We start from the raw sequence: 20,299 nt of genomic DNA on the forward strand, positions 1-20,299 counted from the left end.
TATTCCTGCAGTGGCAGCATTTTAATTTGAATGCTGTTTGAGGCCGCAATGTCAGGCCGGCGAAGAAGAACGGAAACGAAAACAACTACCTGATCATGGAGGGGGATAGTTGTTTCAAAAGTCTATCTTTAAAATATCTTCCGCCGTTTGTTTTGATGTTATTTTTTAAACTGTAGGTGCAAGTTTCATCTTTTCTAGACGCTAATTACGCACTGATCGACGACACATTTCAGAAGACAGGTGATCATTTTCGAATAACTTCCTTAGCTAGTGGTCACAGCGACGGACCAAGACATATGTTACTGACTAGTGTATTCATTTCATTTCTTAGCCTTATTTGTCGCCATTTCAAGCTGTTTGTGCTTTTGGTTTTCGATATGTTAATTTGTCTTTCACAAAAGTCCAGCATGCAAACATTGATGGTTTTACGGAGTGCATTACCAATGCTGTACGTTTACCTAAACATTTACACTACACATAACGAGCAAATCACTACTGCATGTGGGGTCATTTGGAGTACTAGCTTTGATATACCATAGCTAGCAGAAGCGAGTAAACCCTTCACATTTGACAATATTTGATTTAAATTTTTCAAATGACACTAAGCTACAATGTGAAAACAGCACACAGTTATTAACATCAAAACCACTGGCAACAAGTGTGTACAGACATTGGATGAAATGACCAATTAGTCGTTTTCCCTCCCTGGTGTCTTGTGACTTATTTGCGTTAAAAGTATTGTATGTTTTCTTGCAGAATGACCTTCCGTTTCTGCCCTCAGTGTGGCACAAAGCTGCAATCCGGGTTTAAATTCTGTCCTACGTGTGGGGAGAAAATTCCTTGTGCATCTGATGCATCTACACATGAGGCCATCAGACCTTCTCCAAATTTTTCTCCCCCCAAAGGCGATGAAGCCATTAAATCGAGCCAAGCGTCAAGCATGTGTTATGAGGCCACAGATGGTAAGATTATCTTTGCAACACAATGCCCTTCCCAAATATGCATTGTCAAATATTAGACGGGCAGCATAAACCAAACCCATCGCCATTTTTCTTTTTCTACAGTGCACGAAAGTGTAATTTCTCCACGTCCTGCATTGCGTAAGACTCGTAACTCCCACCGCCTAGAAAGGGAGGTCAAGTTAAACGTAAATGAAGATCCTCCACCTGTGGAACAAGGTACTTTATTTACCCAGTTATGATGTTTTTTCATTTTTCTTTATTTGTTTTCATGCGCTTGTATTAACATTACCTGTCCAAACCAAACCCATTTGATTTCATATATTGTCGCCTCCAGTCTTCTTTAAATGTTGTTCTCAGGAAGAGAGCAAAATATTTATTTTTTCTCTTTTTGTTTTGTTTTGTTTTATATAGAGGACAGTGTGTCTTCACCAAAGCAAACTCCAGTCAAACGTGTAAAGAAGGCAGCTACTGTTGAGGCCTCTCCCCCTCCCGTCATAAAATCCCCCAGATCTGGTGAGCTTGCAAAAATATTATTCATATTCTAGAGTGGACCAGTCACCCGCCAATCCCAGGGCATATACAGACAAACAGTCATTCACACTTGCCTTCACATTTATAGCTAATGTATTCAATGTGCCTTGTTTTGGAATGTGGGAAAAAGAGCATTTGTGTTGTGTTTCTGGTTTAACATGCCTTAACAGAAGGAGGTTTATCCAAACCCTTAAAAATATCTACAGCAGTGATGTCATTTCTCATCCAAGCAATGTTACCAACAGGGAGGGGCCGAGGTAAGCACTTGCAGCCCGTGGAGGAAGGAGAAAAAATGACAGATGAATCGATAAGCACAGAGGAATCCGCTGTGGACAGCTTGCCTCTGACTGTCCTTTCTCCGCTTTCCTCCTCTGCTTCCAAAGCTCCTTTCAAAGGTGGGCCAAGCACTTGTAACAACCTCAACAGAAGTGAGAGGCAATTTACATGCTGAAAACCCAAAGTCACAGGAGAGGCACTTTTGTTACAAGCTCATTTTTAAGCTGCAGCTGAGATATTTTAACAAAAGTTCACGCAGCTATTGTTAGCTGCGGTGTTGGGTGTACAATTTTTTTTGCAATGTTTACAAACCGCCACCTTTATCTTAAAATCCAAAGTGGCAATTTGGGTCGCGTAAAACGAAAATGGATAATGCTCTTGTGTGATTGGCTGAATGCATGTGCAGGCAGAGGGCAGAGCAAAGCGAAGAAAGTGCCCGCCGTGGAGCGACTGGAGGAAGGCGAGGAGCTGACAGACAAGACAGGCAGGAAGTGGACGCTGGTCAGGCTGCTTAGTCAGAGTCCGACAGAGCTGGTGTACGAAGGTGTCTGCTCATGCGTGACGTCGATGACTAAAAGAATAACAAATGTCGGTATCTATACTGATTGCATCGCTGTTTGTTCCCAGTCGTGCACAAATGCTCACGGTCTTCCTCGAAGGAATCTGGTTACATCCTTAAACTGGTGAGTTCAGTAGTTTTGAAACAATGGATAAAAATAGTTTGGAAATCTACTGCCTAGCTCAACTGTGACGCTAGTGTGGGAATCAACATTTTGAGATGTCACATAAACTTTAAAAACGTCAGCATATGATATAGTGTTACTCAAAGGAATCCATTCTGTAATCTATTCATTTTCTTCTGCATCTAACTCGCTAATGCCAATATGCTTCTGCCTGCATGTAGCCAAGGCATGCACTAATGTATTTTACTCCTTTTTTATTTTCAAATCATATTTGTAAACTTATTTTAATCCTACGAAACTTGATGTCTGAATGAGGTCAGTAAATAAGCATTTGAATTGCAGGGCGCCGAGCGAGGGAGCATCTACTTAGAGCAGAACTTTCTGCAGAGGGCTGCCAAGCCGGCATCCGGTGAGAATTCCGTCTGCTTATTCCAAAAGACATTTCGCATTACTCAAGGTTGTGCTGAGTAAAAATATTTACACAACTTTGTAAATCACTGTTCGAGTGTTTAGTTGGCGGTCAATTGTAAATATATTTATTAAAAAAAAAAAAGATGTTCTGGGAATGTGGGAGGAAACTGGAGAAAACTCACACGGCATGGGGAAAACATGCAAACTATACACAGGAAGCCAGGAGCTGGAAGCAGAACCTGTGGTCTCAAAACTACCACAATGTTTAAATTGTTAACAGACAAAATATTATGGGGCGGCACAGTGGAAGGCCAGTTATCACTTTGGGGCTATGGATGGACAAAATACTATGCCGTCATTTTTAACACATTTATTGCATATTTATAGTGGCCAAGTGGATCAAGCAGCATGACTTGGACTTCCTTGGAATTCCAACCTGTGTTAGCTTCGGGCACAAAGATTCTTACAGGTGCGCAAAGTGAATTTGTCAACCACCCACTTCAGTTGGTAGCCAACTCATTGTTTGTCGCTAATTTTAGGTTCCTAATTTTCACCGCCATGGGCCAGTCTCTCCAGTCCATCATGGACAACAACCGTCTTCCCGAGAAGACTGTTCTCCACCTCGGCTGCAGAATAGTGAGCAAAATGTCCTTTGCTCGTGTGTCCCCTCGCGCGTGGGACACTTTAAGATGATGCCTTGCGCGTGCGTGGCAGCTGGACGTGCTGCACTACATCCATTCCAACGAGTACGTGCACGCCGACGTCAACGCCGAAAACATCTTCATCCGAGAGGGACACCCCACGCAGGTCGGGAGGACTTTTGTTGACCCCGTTGAGATCCACGCTCACCGTGCGTGCATTTCTGTCTCTGTGCGTGCTTTTAGATCTATTTGGTAGGATACCACCACGCCTCCCGCTACTGTCCCGGGGGGCGCCACGTGGGATATCGCCAAGGCATCCAAGTTCCGCACGAAGGATCGCTAGAGTTCATCAGCATCGATTCTCACAGCGGAGCGGGTGAGTTGGCGTTCTTCGGGTTTCCGCCGCGTTAAACGTTTGACGAGCGGCGCTGTGAAACGAGAGCCGTCAGCCGGCGTGAGGTTTGAAAGTGCTCTTTCAGCTCCGTCGCGGCGAAGCGACCTGCACTCCTTGGGCTACTGCATGCTGCAGTGGCACACGGGCACGCTGCCGTGGAGCGGCCTGGCTGATCCTGAACAGGTGGCTCACTTCAAACACAGGTGAGCCTTTGATTTATTGCCTATTTATTGCCTATTACCTGCACAGCCCCCTTGATCCACATCGAAACCATTTTTCTTTTTAGTGAATAAAATATGACTTGCTTTCTCCCAATGAGCCTCATATATATGCTGATACCTTTCACCCGCAAATAGCATTAATCCTTTTCAAATGTGTTTTTCGGTCTTTTTCTTCCACATCGTTCTTGCAGTATTTTAGCCAACAGATGCCACACTCCTGGTGGTGTGATAACTAAGCGGTCGTTCAGTGTTGAAATGTGACACGTTGTCACCATCTGGGTGAAATTTCAGCTACTTAGTGGCGATTTCATTGATTGGAGCCTTTAGTTGAGGACAGTTCTTAACTGAAGCACAACACATTTACATGTAATCCTCAAAAAACTGTTTACAAACTTTTTTTAAACAGTTTTAGTAACTTGTAATACCTTTAATGTATGTATGTAATACATTGATTGGTCTGCAGAATGATCTTATCAGCAAAGTTCGTGACGTACAATGTTATGGTATGACTTTGTCAAATTTATGAGACCAGTGTGTTACTTGCAAGCAACTGCCGTAAATGGTTAGGGTAAAATAAGTTAAAAAAAAACAACACGCTGGGTTTATGCAGACTTTTTAAATATCTATCTTGTCTTGTTAGATGTATTTTGCAGTTGCATTAATTATTTTTGGATGACTATGCCTATGCTCTATATTCCACTATATGTATTCAATGTTGTCATTTTAGATACTTGAACGATGTCCCAGCACTGATGAGTCACTGCTTCGGAAGGAATAAAGTTTCAAGCAAGTATTTTTTTAAAATCTATAATTAGAAAAATCACAGCAAATTGATTAAAAGGTCACACATTCATGTTTTGTCGCTTAGGCGCCATCCAGAGCTATATGAGCACAGTAGCAGAATTGCAGTATACAGAACAGCCCGACTACTCGCAGTTGAAGACCAGGCTCACAACAGCTTTGTCGGAACTTGGAGGTTCAGTGGAAAAACCCCTCAGCATCTAGCAAAGGACACAAAATTGAAATATACAAACATCTCACTCGAAGAATGGGGGTTGCAAATGTCACTTCAATGTTTATTTTTATAGTTTTTATGAATTCTGCTGTTTGTAGGGAATGTGAAACTAGTTGCAGGATTGTTTAGCATCTTAAAGTCTGTGCAGGAGTTATTTTATGCCCCTATGTGTGGTATTCATTTAGAAATATTTGTGCATATAACATGTTAGTGAAATCCTTTTTTACTTTGAGCTGTTTTGTTTGAAAAGGTGATGCTCATCACATTTGATGCACTGTTTGACTGCAATGTTTTGTGTTGTGATTTGGTTGTGACATGTGTTTTTTTAAACAATGTCGAATCTATTTACCTTGCATTGTTTTCAAACGCGGACAAAAACACATGAATAACCCAAAAATGTACTTGGTTCCTTTGCATAACCGTCTGGACTTTGGAAAGAATTCAAGATGACAAGATGTGTGTTTTAAAGAAAACTTTATAAAGTTTGAACATTTTTGAACATAAAACATTTCATGACATATACAATTCTTTATATGAAACAGTAAATATCTCTTATGGTGAACACTTTTAAAAGTAATTCCAAAATAAACACTGAACCATTTGCCTGTTCACCTATTTGTTTTTCAACTACCTTAACGTATCACTTGAGGCACTTTCCGAATGAAGCTTTTTTGTACGATGGCAAAGATAAACGAGCGCTCCTCTGAGGATGGAATTTGTACATGCCTAAATGAATCAGTTTTAATATGTCTTCAATCGGTCTTTTACAGCAGACATGCTGGCAGTGTGAGGCTGATACACTCATGCAGTTTTAACTATAATTTGACACCACATATTGTATCATTTTAAAACTCCAGTCCCGCCGAATGTACTGCACATAGATCCCTAAACCGCGTAAGGCATCACAAGTCCTGGTGTAGCTTAAAAGAGACGGCGTCAAACACTAAAATACATAAGCGCGCTGTGGAGTCCCTCCTAAAGAGCTTGACTTGCTGGAAAACACTGCAAAAAGTTAACAGGCCCACCATTCCTGCAAACGCTGAGAACCGGCCCCCAATTGTCGATTGTATGCCGAGTATGGAAAAAGCATCCTCTTCGTGTCCTTTCATCACTTAAATAAACTCGGCCTGCTTTTTAGTGAATTGTTTTTAAACAAAGTGGTAAGAAAGCAGGCCACTCGATGGCGTTGAAAGACGAGAGGACATCGGAAGAAGAAGAAGGATGCGTTTATGGTTCTTGGTCAGAAGAAAGGCCAATGTGTGCACAAACTCTGCAGAAACGGAAGAGCTTGCTTGTCGGCTTGGCAACGAGCACGCGTAGACGAAGACTGAGAATGGCTTCGGGCCGGCCAATTAGAAGACTGTGGTGGCCAAGTTGCTGGGAGGCTCCGCCTCTTCCTGAACATCATGTGACGCCGAGTCCTGCCCTGGAAGGTTCAAAACGAGTCCCAAGAAATGAAAAGGAGTTGCAGTTGTGCACCACAGATATTTATCCAAAAAACATGACTGTTAGATTACACCGCTCAAAGAAATAGCAATTTTATTCATTTAAAAAAAATTCAGCCTACGTGGCCAACACTCACCGTGTCGCTCATCGGCCCCTTCGCCAAAGTGCCCCTCCTCTTCCTCGGGCAGCTGTACCCCACTTAAATCCTGCTCCTCTTCCGCACTCGACTCCTGATGGAAACATTTGGGGGGGTTCATTTTGACGACGAGTAAAGTGACCTCATGCCGAGGCGCACCTGCGATTCGGAGACGCGGTCCTCATCGGAGTTCCGAAATCCTTCCGGAGCCTCCATGAGGAATTCCAGGCCGTCTCCCGCCTCTTCGTCGCTGCAACGGCAAAATCAGGATGAAAAGCAAGATCTGACTTCTGAATTTCAGTCCTGTTTTTTAAATTGTGTCCTGTATTTAATTCATTTGTATTATTGGGTTATTTTCTTGCCATATTTTAAAGATTTTTCCCAATTGTATACATCTAAGCATATTTTAATCAGGACTGCAGTAATAATATTCCAATATTGTATTTTTTACCATTAATTTACCTGTGGACTAAATAATATACAAGAACTTCCTTTAACGTTTTGTGTTATTCATGAATTTGATTACATAAGCGATTAACTCACTCAGTAATCAAAATAAAATATGATAATGATATCTTTGCACATAGTTCATACATTCAATCCCAGCCATTTTTTTTTCAACTATTACAGTAAAGGAGTGTCCGAAAATAGCTAGCACATTCATCAGCAATGACATAATTATCTGTCTTTACAGTCCAGACATTCAATCTCATGTATGTATTTACTGTAACTTTTTTCCCCCCCCAAATATTAGGGTTAAGGTGTTTCTGGAAAAAAGCAGGCAGAGGATAAGTTAATAAAACTAAGAAAAAACATGGCTACAAGACAATTATTTTTGATTTCGTCAATAAAAGTGAGTCATCATGAAACTGAGATCTAATATATGAAAGATAAAGAACCATGACGTACGGAGAGATTGATTTACCCATTACATATTCAAAATCTTGCTTTTCTTTTTTTTTTAAATCACCCTCAGTATTCACTGAAAGCTCCTAGCTAAGCTTTGGCGCCATCATGTGGCATTTTGGGTCAACACAACTACAATAAAGTGAAGGGAGACACTTGTGCAACACTTTTTAGTTAATTAATGACCAATATTTGCTTTTGGCAGGTTCACTCAATCATTTGTTATAGTTCACTTGACTGTACTCAATGAAAAACACAGACCTTTCTTCGGAGTCTAAGACTTCTTTGTCTGTCTCCTTGTCTATGTTGTCTTGATCTTTTCCACGTTGCTCCTCACAATCCTGCTTTGCCCCGTTGCCTTCCTCTTGTGGTTCTTTCTCCATTTGCTGCTCATCTTCCTCCGTATGCTCCTCTTCCGTTTGCCGTTCACCGTCTTCTAGAAGCTGATCCAACTCTTGATGCATTGCCTCTTCTTGATGCGCAGCCTCCGCCTTCTGCTCCTCTTTTTCCTCCTCATCTTTCTGCTCTTCTTCTTCCTCCTCTTGTTTTTGCTCCTCTTCTTTCTCCTGCTCTTGTTTTTGCTCCTCTTCTTTCTCCTGCTCTTGTTTTTGATCCTCTTTCTCCTCCTCTTCTTTTTGCACCTCTTCTTTCTCCTCTTCTTCTTTTTGCTCCTCTACTTTCTCCTCTTCTTCTTTTTGCTCCTCTTCTTTCTCCTCCTCTTCTTTTTGCTCTTCCTCCTCCTCCTCCAGGTCAGAGCAGTTGAGGAAGTCAAAACTCTCAAGAGCAGTTTCTACTTCCTGAGTGAAACTAGCAGAAGTGGGAAAGGGGACCTGGGGGGAAAAGATACGCAGACATATTAAAACTTGTAGTAGAGCATTAAGAAAGCAGCTGATCAGTTTTAAATAGTCTGGGATTCGTTTCTGAGTACTTTGAATATTAAGGTGGGAATCATTGTCTCGAGTTGACTTTGATATCGGGGTATATATTTGATTCTAAGTCCATTTTCATTTCAAAGCTATTTTCAATTTAAATTGATTGGCGATGATTTTTGCTTGAATGTACAAAGAATCGTCATAAACTACTCTGTCTGCTTTGTAATTGGAGACATTAAAGTGTCTGGAGGTTTTCTTTATATTTAAGTTGCAAATTGTAAAGAAAGTGTAATAAAAAAACTTTTCTGGAAAAAAAAAAAAAGAATTTGGAACTCAACTGCTACTCTATATTTTTAGTCAGTGACATACCAAGCAACAACAATGGAAGATAGAAGTCTTGTTATTTGATTAGGTCTTTCAAGCTGGTGCCTTGGTGGACCATTTATTAAAGTATCACAGTAATTTCAGACCCATCATTTTTCTTGACATATGTCAGCTTTTATTGCAAGAAACCCCACAATGTTTAGATATTTGCCGTTGCTCATGTTTAATGCAGAGATGGACCTTTTTTTCTGTCTTGAGTTTAAAGGTGACTGACTCCATTTGAATGTACCAGGTAGTGAGTGGATAGCACTAACATTGGGACAGCGTAATTGACTCGTGGTTTCAGTGTTCATGAATATTTGTGGACGTGGCGGCATTAGTCATCCCTCGCCTACTACGTAAGAAGTTGAGCAAAGAAAGACAATAGAAAAAGTGGGCTTTTCTGTATTGATTGTAAAAGAGGTTGAAAGCTGTACTAGAGAAAATAGTGAATAAACATAAGCATCAACTTACGGTTGGCGCTCCGTCAGAATGTCTTAAATCTGGAATCGTCTGCCTTGGTCCTTCATTCTCGGCTCCGGTTGGAATCGTCGAGTCCACAGGTAGACATTCGTCCGTCCTCTTTAACGACTCGGCGGCGGCGGGGGACACATCGGAGCGCGTACACCTCAGCTCGGCCGAGGTTTCAAGAAGCTCTGCCGATTGGACAGTCAGTCTCTCCGCGACAGTACATTCCGGGCCGGTCTCGCCGACTGGGCTCAGAGAGCAGGACGTCTGCGGATGGCCGTTGTGCACAGAATCCCTCGGGGAAAAAACCTCGGCCGCTTCGCCCTCGTCTTCCTCCTGATTGGATGACAGCGATGGCGTCGAGGCGCTGGACTTGTGTTGCGCCGGGATGCTGGTTTGCAGGACGTTGGAGGCCGATAGTCTCTGAGCGTGGTGGGCCAGGGCCGGGCTTGACGAGTCGTCGGAGGATTCTGAGGAGTTGGACCAAACGGTACCGTTGTCCAGCTCTCCTTGTCGCTTCAGCAGGGACTGGAGGATGAAAAAAATAAACACTCATATCACTTATTTGTACATGCCGGCTTCTATATTAACTCATTCACTACCACTGAGGGCTATCAATGAGAAAAATAAAACATTTTATCTGTGTGAATACGTTTGAACGTGTATGTTAAAAACATGGCGACGACACAGTACAGTACATCTCTGACAGTTGCCACCCAAGACAGATCATTATTTCTTTATTTGCTACAACTCCTGTGTGCTGTCTTATGACGGGTGATAGCACCCAACGGATCAAAATGCTTAACAAGAAAGTCAAACGATTATAATGACAACAGTGGTTCTCAAAGCTCTCGGCAGTCAGGTCTCAAGGTTGCGCATGACGGTCGTGACCGCAGCTGATAAAAGCGGTGTGTAAGTAAGGGCCAATGGATGTGTTCCATGTGGGATGTAGAACAAATGAGGGCTTTCAAACCCGCAAGGCCACTGCGATTCAGGTCAGGTCAGACACATTTATTCAGGCAACGTGCTCGAATGAAGAACAATGAGCGCATTTTAAAGCCAGGACGAAAGAGAAAACAGGTGGAAGGTGACAGGCAACCATTCTGCTTTGCTTAGCGGTTGGTAAAGGAAATACAAATTGACTTATTTGGATTTGAGGAACACCGATAAAAGCGCATGGTACACCACTTAAAGTTATTTACAGTGTTTAGAATGTTCATTACCAATTTTGGGAGGGGATTATGTTTCTGTTTAAAATATGAAAGCTGGTATTCAAACAAAGGTTTGATTTTTGGTGTTTAATTTAACACTTTTTTTTCTCTAGCTAGCTACCTATCTGCTGCTCACACACACACACACACACACACACACACACACACACACACACACACACATATAAACACAACTTTTATAGCCTTTTGATGATCAACACTCTCACACAACAAAGCACATTTGAGTTAGCTGAGTGGGCACTCAAGCGCTGCTTGCTAGTGACTCATTTAAACTGGATGCAGCTATAATTGAGATCAAGCCTGGTAAACACTAGCAACAGATGCTGTATGTCAATGCCATCTTAATTAAGTCGTTTGTTAGCGCCCTGAATTGGCAATGGAAAATGATTTAAAAACAATGTCGCGTTGATCTATTGGGAGTTGGGACCAACAATTACAGTAGAAAGACTAATAAAAACTGTTATACCACGACACAACTTCAAAACAAAAGCGTAACAAGGCATTTGTGTCAATTCATTATTTCGCAAACTAAGTTTTATTTTGATATTAGTCTATTCATCTCGCTTCCAGTGTTTTTACGATAATGCTGAGAATTAACATTGTTGCAAAGTGCTTGATATTTTTTCTGAGCAAGGATTAGGATACGCCTCAAGCATTTTTTTTTATCCCAAGTACTCAGACTACTAGAGGACTCATTTCACTCCTAATTTCAACAGTAAGTGACAAATAAAAAGTTCAATGAACGCACTCTTCTTGAGGGACTGTGTAAAAAATAGCCTTTTTTGTGTCCTCAGTAATGTTATGGCCCCATTCATTAACAGTCTTCTGTACGTACATGATGAGGGGATCTTACACACTTGTTCATAGCAAGCAGTTTGCAACCTCAGAATGACATATGTTCAGTGTTGTTATAAACCGACGACGACCCGTGCTGGGATGTAGGTGAAAGATTCATATCAAACGGGTCAATCACTTGCTATCACTACTAAACTACCAAAGTCCACTAATACTAAAAGTACATCACACACACCAACTGTAAACCTCTGGATGGGTCCCTTGTTCGGCTCAAGGCGCCCGGTAAGGAAGCTGTCCTGTCAGTCACGCTCTCTTGGACCGCCTCTGTTGGCCGGCGTCTCCGCACGGCACCCCCGTTAGGTGTGCTCTTCAGCGAGGTGAGAGGAGGAACATATTGGACGGCTACTCAACCACTATTAAACAGCTACAGGGGCCGCAGCTCCGCTCATACACGCTTTCGCTGTCACACCTCCCGCTAGCGCCATGGCTGGCCGCAGGTCTACTTGTGTTAGGCACGCCACTTCCACAACCACATGACCTGACGCACAGTTTTGTGCGATTATCCTCACACATATCAGTGCTACCGCTACACACAAAGCAGGTTGGGAGCAGCTGAAACAGAACAAGCCAGTGAAATGAAAGCAATAGCAAGCCACGATCGAGGCAAATAGATCAGTGGATACGCTCACTGGCCATTTTATTGGGTACACCTGAATGCGCTCTGGTGTTCCATTTTACTGTGAAGTAAATTTTTTTCCACATTATAGTGAACCCCTGGATGAATAAACACAGCGGACCCACCTAAATTGACAAAAAATCATAATAATTAGTAATTATTATAATTAATAATTAGTGATGCCAGTGATTAAAAAGTTTAAACTAAGTAAATGCACATTTATCATAATTAATCACAATCAATCATATTTTTCAACATCTATTTTGACTGCAACAGTTTTTGTGAAGCTGTAGATGTAACTTGAGCAAGGTGTTAAGCTCTGGGATAGTATGTAGAATTAATAAAAATGTTTGAACTTGGCTTAGCAAAGTGTGTGATTAAAAAAAAAAAAAAAAAATTCCAATAAGGCAATGAGCAACGTTTTAAAGTAAAACAACATAAAAGCCTATCTCTTTTGTGTCTTTGTTCTGGTGACTCTTCGATTACGTTTGGTTGTAACACGTAGAATGTCTTTAATGTCACTCTACAACAGGTGCGCACTGAAATTGTAAAGTTGAAGACCGAAGAACGTCTGCATACAATACAATTCATAACTTACAAAGCAAACATTTAAAATATAAAAAAACAACAATAAAATAGATTGCACTGCATAAAACTGGCATATGCCTTATTGTATTAAGTGGTACAAGATGAAAGAGGAAGTACAGTCTTCTTTCACAAGTGAATCAGAGACTTCAAGATCATATGCATGACAACACGTCTACTTTTAAGTTGAAAGTTAGAAAGTAAACAAGCAGCTGCAGCAACGGTTGATGCATACGTTCATATATATATATATATATATATATATATATATATATATATATATATATATATATATTAGTCAAACTATATATTTTACAACGCCCCCAACAAACAGCAAACCGCATTTAAATTGAATAATGCAATGTCTGTTTGTATACACTTTTAGCCTTTAAGAGGAAGAGCCAGGTGGGCTGGCATGTGAGAGCTTTGCAACAACTTCTGCATACAGTACAGTATGTGTAGTTATTTGGTTTTAATGTATCCCGGCGTTCAAGAAACTAACATGGCATTCATAAAATTGCACTGTTTTAGCAAGCTCTCTGTTAACAAACTCAACACCGCTAGCAGCTATAACCCTTTTTTTTTTTAGAATGATACAAATCCGCCAAAGCTGAATTTGGAGCTGCATTGGACGGATCACACAAGGTGCACCAGATGAAGTGGCCAGTGAGAAAACAGGTAAATGGAGAATGATGACGTGTTAAGACTTCAAGACGACTCACATAAAAAACTTGTTCCCGCATGGAGGGCGTGTCTGGAGGGCTCTGATTGGACAAGAGACGTTTGGAAACAGTACTGCAGGATGACGTCTGGTCATCCTTATCAAAAGGACTGGAAGTGAAAAAAGATGACTTCATATAAAATTGTGTTGAGCGACTTAAGAGGTGAGTGTTGCAGGTTTAATTACCTCCATGTGACTTCTAAGTTCAACTTGACTGTTCCCAGGTCATTAATATCCACAGCGAGGGTCTGTGGGAGTGGGCAGAATAGGTCGAGCATTTCACAGGACACGCTACCTACCACCACATGATTGGCCAAACTCTTCAGCTCTGTCACCTGAAAAAGCAAATAATAATGTCAAATCAAGTGGAAAGGCAACTTTTGGAGCTTTTAACCAAGTTCCAGTGTTAATTTAGCACTCTAAAACCCCAACGTGGTATTTTCCTTCATTGATGCATTTCTAAGAATTCCTTGCTTTTTCTGCGCTCTCAGCACTGGCCCCGGCAGAGCAGATAATAAAGGACTTCAATTCTTACATCCCTGTATGTAAAAACACAGTGGGGAGGAATGCCCTTTATGTATGACTTAACGAGTTAGAAATGCTGGTATAAAAAAAAAAAAAAAAAATCCCTCTTATTTCATAAGACATTAAATCGCCAATGTGCCAAAGATAAGCTTTCATCAATCGTATTGGTGACCAAAAGCCAAAGTGGAGTGCAAAAATGACTAAATGGAAAAACTTTGCCCCAACAGAAGTTCCCTATTGGGCATAAATACTAAAGTGGCCCATTCAGCGCTTACCTTGATGGACAAAAGCTCCGTGACAAGCGGCAGGAAAATGTACTCTTCGCTATCCCATATCTGCTTGCTGCTGACTTCTACGCGACCTCGTAGTCTCCAGCGCTGACGCCCATAGCGCATAAGCACCTGGCAAACGGGTCAACAGTTTGTTCTTTTCATTTGTGCCACATACATTGAAAACAAAGAGCTCTACAACATAAACATCAAAATAACCTAAATGGACATCCACCCTATAACTTAGTGCCGCCCTATAACTTAATGTAATAAGTCTTGTAATGTAACAGAGATGTTTTTTAGGACTTATAATTTATATTAGTGGAATGAATGTGCGTTTTTTAAATTTTTACCTCATATTGGTCACCGGCACACAATCGAGCAAAACCAGCAAGTCCTGCAACATAGACAAAAACAAATTATGATGACAAGAAGTGAAAGTGATGAGTGTACTAAATGACTTACCTTTCATCTTGACGTGAAATTCTCCCATGTGGCTTTCCAGTTCACTCTCGAGCGAGCACATGTGCTGCACACAGACACACACCGGCATGGCAGTGAATATCATACAAATATATATTAAAACAAAAAATCAATCTGCAGATTTATGGTCAGTAACTTACCTCTGTACATTCCCTGAAGCCTCTGCTGGCCTCACTTAGGCTCTCTCTGGCCTCTTTGCTCCCAGTGGCTGAGTTAAAGGCCGCCACCATTTTGCTGGCACCATCTCGGAGCCGCCGCTGTATGCAGTAAGCATCATATAGCTCCTCCACCTGCATGACAACATAAGTTTCACACACACTCAGACAAACCCGACCAAAACCTTCATATTCATCACTTAAGAGTTGAATCATTCAAAAACACCTTGCTGAGGTGGAATTCCAGACGACGCATGAATCTCTCTATGGCTTTCACTTGCTGAAAAAAAGCACACCAAGATGGAGTTAAAGTAAGGTCAAGATAAAACCAAGCAATCTAATATTGGTGCTGTATCAAAAATTACAACTCTGTAGTGTTTGTGGTACAAAGTTGCATAAAGGTGCCATTTTTTTCTGCTACATTGAGTTTGCATTTGTGTTAAGTGGGTATGTAACTGCTGACATTCACCACCTACAGCAAAAGTGTCAAACCAATCGATCAGTGTCTATAGCTATTTATATCACCGAGCAAAAAAATCTTATTTTTTTCATTTTCATCCCAATACTCGACATTTAAGTTTAATTTTTGTACGATATCCCGATATTAAAAACAACCCATGGTCGCGGCCCTATTTGGCACCATCTTGTGGCAAATATTGGTAATTACAGACATTTTTGAGTAGGGTGTCAGTTGTAAATTTTCTCTAATTGCCGCCAAGTCTGGGGTTCACTATTTTTTGCAACAGAAGGGTTAGCTTCAGAAACACCTTCAGAAGTGGCACACTACTAGAGACCACATTACGAGTATTGTTAAGTCTGTAAATCAAAACTGAAAATGATTGTATTTAGGGCAAAGTTTCTGAAACAGATCTTGCCCCCAATTCCAAGCCAAAAGCTAACTATATTGTTAAAAATTAAATTTAAAAAAAACAAACATAAAATAACTTCCATTTTGGTCCACTATGTAAGCCTATACAGCGCCTTTCGTTAAATTGCATGAAATGAATAGAAATTCCTACAATCGTTTTTCCCTTTGTTCATAAACTACATGTTTTGTAAAGAATACATAAGCTGAACTAAAAATAAATAAATACAACAAAATGCAAATATCCAGGGGAAGGAAAATGCCCCAGTCAAAATATGCGGTTGTACAACTTCCTTGCAAGGATTGCAGAGAAAAGTTCTTTCTATTTGTTTTCTTACAATAAAAGAAGCGATCAGACAGAACCATGACTGAGTGAATCCTTTAACACATGCAATGGTGTTACAGTTTTATGGACAGTGGACTCTAATGGGTTTGGCCCTAATCATTTTTGGAATGTGTAACAAAATAATCGTGCGGGCCAGATTAAACCTCCTCGCGGGCCAGAATCAGTCCGTGGGTGGTATGTTTGACTCCTGTGTTCTACTGGATGTTATCAGATAAGAATGTGTATTGTTGTGACCAGTGAGCGTAAACTAAAGATGTGAAGGAAACTAACCTTATCTTGCTCATACAAAGAGCCCTGTGGAAAAAAAATTAAACATTTAGCATCACAAAGAGTCTAATTAGCATCCTGTCTGGCACCACTCGATACCAGTATGACTGGTTTGAAAAAGCGGCCTTCTCACCAGTCGACCGTTTCTCTTGTTTTCTCGGATCTGCTGGCCCAGAGTGTCCAGTTCCAGCTGGTGGACCTGCAAGTATGACCTAACAACCACAAATAATGAAAGAGGGTTTCAGTGATGTTCCACCATCCCATCTCCCGTTGTTGTATAGGTTTATATGTCTACTCACTGTAAGCCCCTGCGTAAGGCAGCGTACACCTCATCCAGCCGCTCGGGCTGAGGGGTTTTGGCAGGGGGCAGCTTGGTGGAACCCGTGAACATCCTGCTTCCTTACAAGGCACGTTTCTCATGGATCAAACGGAGCTGAGGGAGTGAGAAGCAGCCAGGGGACAAACTTAATTTCTGTTACAAGATTCTCACAAAGAAAGCACAGCAGAGGAAGATGGAGGGCGGTACCTGCTGACTGAAGAGGTCCTGTCACTACTGGAGCATGCTGGCAGGGCCGATTGTAGCATTGACGCTTTAACAAGCCAAAAGACATGTCCTGTAATAGTAGACAATCACAAAATTCAGGAGAAAAAAAAGACAATAACACAATTTTCCAAAATTGGTACTTGAGAGGAATTTTCTTCTATACCTAGAGATTTTATAAGAGATGTTAATAATGAAAATTAGGAAGGGAGCGATGTAAGACAGAAACTTCTTTCACTTCCACAAAGGGAACATTTTTAAGTGTCTTAGTCAGAGCATGACATGCTTGCAGCGACCACAGCAGCCACCCGGCAGCCTGCAATAGCTCGTCTCTTGTCAATTTCCTTCCTTCCATGCTCCTACAACAACTCCCCTCCCACCTCTACCCTCTTCCCACCTCCACATCCACATCCAGCACCGAAGAACAGGAAGTCTCATAGCGGCCTTCATACAGGAAATTCTACACAGACGCTTGGCTCAAGAATATAAAAACTACTCCTGCAGTGTGGGCGAGTGTGTCAAGAAAAAAAAAGAAGAATCCTTCAGGAATGAGGGAAAAACGTGCAGATTAGCATTTTCAGGGTTACTTAAAGGAGGGGGGGTCGTGCCCAAGCTGAAATAGTCACAAAAGAGATTATAGTCTTAAACTACCTTAAATCTGTCAAACAAGAGCCAAGCCCACATTAACACATGGGTTCTGTGAATGAGCAACTGGTGGCTGCTCTGCATTGTTTTACATTCCGATCACAACAATAACTCTTTATAAATATATACGGTATATATATATTTTTTTTTTCAATCACCATCCAGTGTACAAATGAAAACACACATACATTAGTCAGATGATCGAGCTGTAAACACACAGTTGCAGGGGGTCCCTCTCAGTGGCAAACCGCTAATCTGACATACTGGGAGGATTACCAGGAGGTAGTCCGGGTTTGAGTTTAAAAATATAAATAAAGTGTTATATGCTAACATTTGGCAGTTTTCAGACCAAAAAAGCGACGACACTGAGACTCAGTCAAACAACCGATTCTGCGTCTACATAGCCCCCCCCCCCTCCCACACACACATACACACACAAAACACACACACATACATACAGTATAAAGTCTTGAAGGTTTTTTTTCCTCGCTATTCGATGATCTTTATCCCTTTCCCTACATTACAGATCATTAGCTGCATTAATCCTCTCCAAAGGGGGGGGGCGACAAACAAAGAGGACACTGTTTGAAAGCACCTCACAAGACTGGAGTTTTCTATCCCAAAAAAAGACACACACAAGCCACATAATACATTGACTTGAACTGTATCATGACAGGTGTATATTAATAAGTCTTATTGGTCACTCACTACCAGAACTGTTGCTGAGTTTGGAATTGCTCACTTGTTCCCCATTCCATATTCCACGACAGGTACTTAGAGATTTTTATGCAATGAACTATATTGTTTTCAAAGACAACTTGAATGGAACTTGCAACCAAATGGAGAAACTCTTGTCATTTGCAACTGTAACATGATGTACTGACTTCTTTTGTCCTTCATATTAATGGAACATTTCCTGCTATAAAATATATTAGATGTAAAGAAGGTCTTACTCAAAAGTAAACAGAAATCTATTTTTGATAACAATCTGTTCTATGCAGCCCCACTAGTGTAAACACGCTCATAGGTCATGTGACCAAACTCAGGAACAGGTAATTGGTTGTTACCTGAGCCCAGAGTAACTGTGATGTCATTTTCAATCCACAACAACTGTCAAAATTCTTAATTCATATTCCACAAACATAGTCATAATTGGGATGCCATGTTTAGACTAGTGGGGGTATACAGAACATATTATTGTGAAGAAAAAGTTGTATTGTACTACTCACCACTACTAATGTTCTATTTCCTGTATTCCTGAGACGAACTCTGATAATTAAAGGCGTTTTCAATGTCAACCTAAATATCAAGTGTGACCTTACAAAATAATTAGCTCTCCAAGTACATACATTTGATATTGTCAAAATGTACCACACATAAAGTTGAATAAAAAATGCACTAAAATTAAAGTTTAAAAATTCTACGACTGAACTGCGCTTGGGGCGTTCTCCCCATGTCATACTTTGCGAATCACCGATTTAGATCAAACTTAAAAGTAACTACATACTTGATCAATCTAAATTGACTGACGAGTTAGTCCGTGATGTAATGCACTTGTAATAACCCACAGTTTGATGGTAATTTAATTCAAAACTAGTAAAGTGGTGAGCTACAGACCCTATTTGTGACGCCAGCATCCTAAAATGGCAGTCAAACAATAACAATGACTTGTTTTCTTCCGCTGTTCGGCTCAGGCTAGCTCCATGGATGTAGTCCAGCCTGGTAGGACGTCTGGGCCGTGGGAGAGAAAGAAGCGGTGACGATGAGTAGCGGCGTTTCAAAAAAAAAAAAAAAAACACACACACACACACACACACACACACAACCTCCTCGCTTCCAGATTAGCGGATTAGCTAACCCGGCGGCAGCGGGCCACTTAGTCGGATAAACAGTGTCGCATCACAGCCGGGGCCGGGGCCGCTTTACTTGGTTCTCGGCGGAGGATGGAGAGTAGACCAAAGCAGTGAAAAAAACTTGGGAGCCAGATTTATATTCCATCAAACAGAGCAGAAACACGACCGTCAAATCTAAACACACACCCAAAGATAAACAAAATTAAACACATCTGAAGCGAGAGAGCCAAAAAAGGAGAAAACGGAGAAAACAAGAACGATGAGCTGGCGGGTATCGGTCGGACAACATCCCAGCAAAGCTACTTGGCGTCGCCCATGGAAGAGAAATCTTAAACGCGCGCCTTGTTTGTGACCTTGGTGATTAAAACACGCTTCCACCTACCTCTCTTTAGAAGTCCGACAGGCCGGGAAGTTTGGCCGCAATCCCATGTCCTACACGATGCTCCTCAACACACTTCTCACGAGTTATTCTGGGCGCTGTCCTTCGCCTCGATTTCGCAGTTTTTTGTGTCCACACAGTAGAGCAGTGGCCAAAAAGACAACTTCCTGTTGCTTACTTTCAGAACAAAGCCCACCATTACAATCACGATTTGGGGATCCAAATAGCCTTCACGCCCTATTTATTGATGACGTAGAACAAATAACGGAGCTTTAAGTGTTTTTTTAATTTGGTCATGGCTATACGTTTTTATAATGTATAATGTAACTGAGTCCTACGCTCCTTACATGAAAAAGGTGACAACATTATTTTGCGGATCTATACCATGTAAAGACATAAGATCGTAGAACATAGTACTGCTAATTGAATACGGCCTGTCCGTATATAAAACACTAGAACACTTTCAATAATGACAAATATTTTTGAGCTAATGTTTACATTTTGCTGAAAGAGCCAGGGGTTGAGAAAGGGACGGGGGGTTTAATACAGTTATGTTCGAAGTTAAACTTACAATGTGTGGAAAAAAAAAAAAAAAATCTTATATTTTGAAAGACAATCCCTCCTCCCGGAAAACCAG

The 20,299-nt window shown here is 41.2% G+C and overlaps 2 protein-coding genes across 3 annotated transcripts; one reads left to right on the plus strand and one right to left on the minus strand.

The window, feature by feature from the left end:
• Positions 1–69: 69 nt before the first annotated feature.
• vrk3 (VRK serine/threonine kinase 3) lies at positions 70–5,735 on the plus strand. Its single transcript, XM_088413824.1, has 15 exons — positions 70–240; positions 757–962; positions 1,065–1,178; positions 1,374–1,475; positions 1,739–1,888; positions 2,176–2,313; positions 2,397–2,452; positions 2,795–2,861; positions 3,251–3,332; positions 3,403–3,499; positions 3,578–3,670; positions 3,748–3,880; positions 3,984–4,101; positions 4,847–4,905; positions 4,988–5,735. The coding sequence occupies exons 2-15, from the start codon at positions 758–760 to the stop codon at positions 5,122–5,124; spliced, it is 1,551 nt and encodes a 516-aa protein (XP_088269950.1). The 5' UTR covers positions 70–240; position 757; the 3' UTR covers positions 5,125–5,735.
• Positions 5,592–19,804, minus strand: ripor1 (RHO family interacting cell polarization regulator 1). 2 transcript variants are annotated; one of them, XM_088413821.1, is made up of 18 exons: positions 19,666–19,804; positions 16,771–16,858; positions 16,544–16,677; positions 16,378–16,456; positions 16,248–16,271; positions 14,993–15,046; positions 14,752–14,901; positions 14,594–14,657; positions 14,482–14,525; positions 14,135–14,260; positions 13,521–13,669; positions 13,336–13,444; positions 11,588–11,719; positions 9,332–9,853; positions 7,884–8,452; positions 6,876–6,966; positions 6,717–6,810; positions 5,592–6,560 (listed from the first exon to the last, which is right to left on the minus strand). In XM_088413821.1, exons 3-18 carry the CDS (start codon positions 16,633–16,635, stop codon positions 6,487–6,489), a joined length of 2,373 nt encoding a protein of 790 aa, XP_088269947.1. In that variant the 5' UTR covers positions 16,636–16,677; positions 16,771–16,858; positions 19,666–19,804; the 3' UTR covers positions 5,592–6,486. The 2 variants fall into 2 exon arrangements, with proteins under 2 accessions (XP_088269947.1, XP_088269948.1); XM_088413822.1 differs by lacking the exon at positions 11,588–11,719.
• Positions 19,805–20,299: the final 495 nt, after the last annotated feature.

The sequence above is a fragment of the Hippichthys cyanospilos genome, chromosome 4 (assembly GCF_059441005.1).
Source record: "Hippichthys cyanospilos isolate Australia breed blue-spotted pipefish chromosome 4, RoL_Hcya_1.0, whole genome shotgun sequence".
NCBI classification, from domain to species: Eukaryota; Metazoa; Chordata; class Actinopteri; order Syngnathiformes; family Syngnathidae; genus Hippichthys; species Hippichthys cyanospilos.

Bases quoted from the DNA above. Each gene is read 5' to 3' on its own strand.
- vrk3 (XM_088413824.1), top strand. From the start codon at position 758: ATGACCTTCCGTTTCTGCCCTCAGTGTGGCACAAAGCTGCAATCCGGG. The intron at 1,179-1,373 runs GTACTTTATTTA...TGTTTTATATAG, and splicing joins TCCTCCACCTGTGGAACAAG to AGGACAGTGTGTCTTCACCA. The intron at 2,314-2,396 runs GTGTCTGCTCAT...GTTTGTTCCCAG, and splicing joins GACAGAGCTGGTGTACGAAG to TCGTGCACAAATGCTCACGG.
- ripor1 (XM_088413821.1), bottom strand. From the start codon at position 16,635: ATGTTCACGGGTTCCACCAAGCTGCCCCCTGCCAAAACCCCTCAGCCC. The intron at 14,658-14,751 runs GTAAGTTACTGA...GTCTGTGTGCAG, and splicing joins GCTTCAGGGAATGTACAGAG to CACATGTGCTCGCTCGAGAG. The intron at 9,854-11,587 runs GTGTGTGTGATG...TTCATCCTCCAG, and splicing joins CATCCAGAGGTTTACAGTTG to TCCCTGCTGAAGCGACAAGG.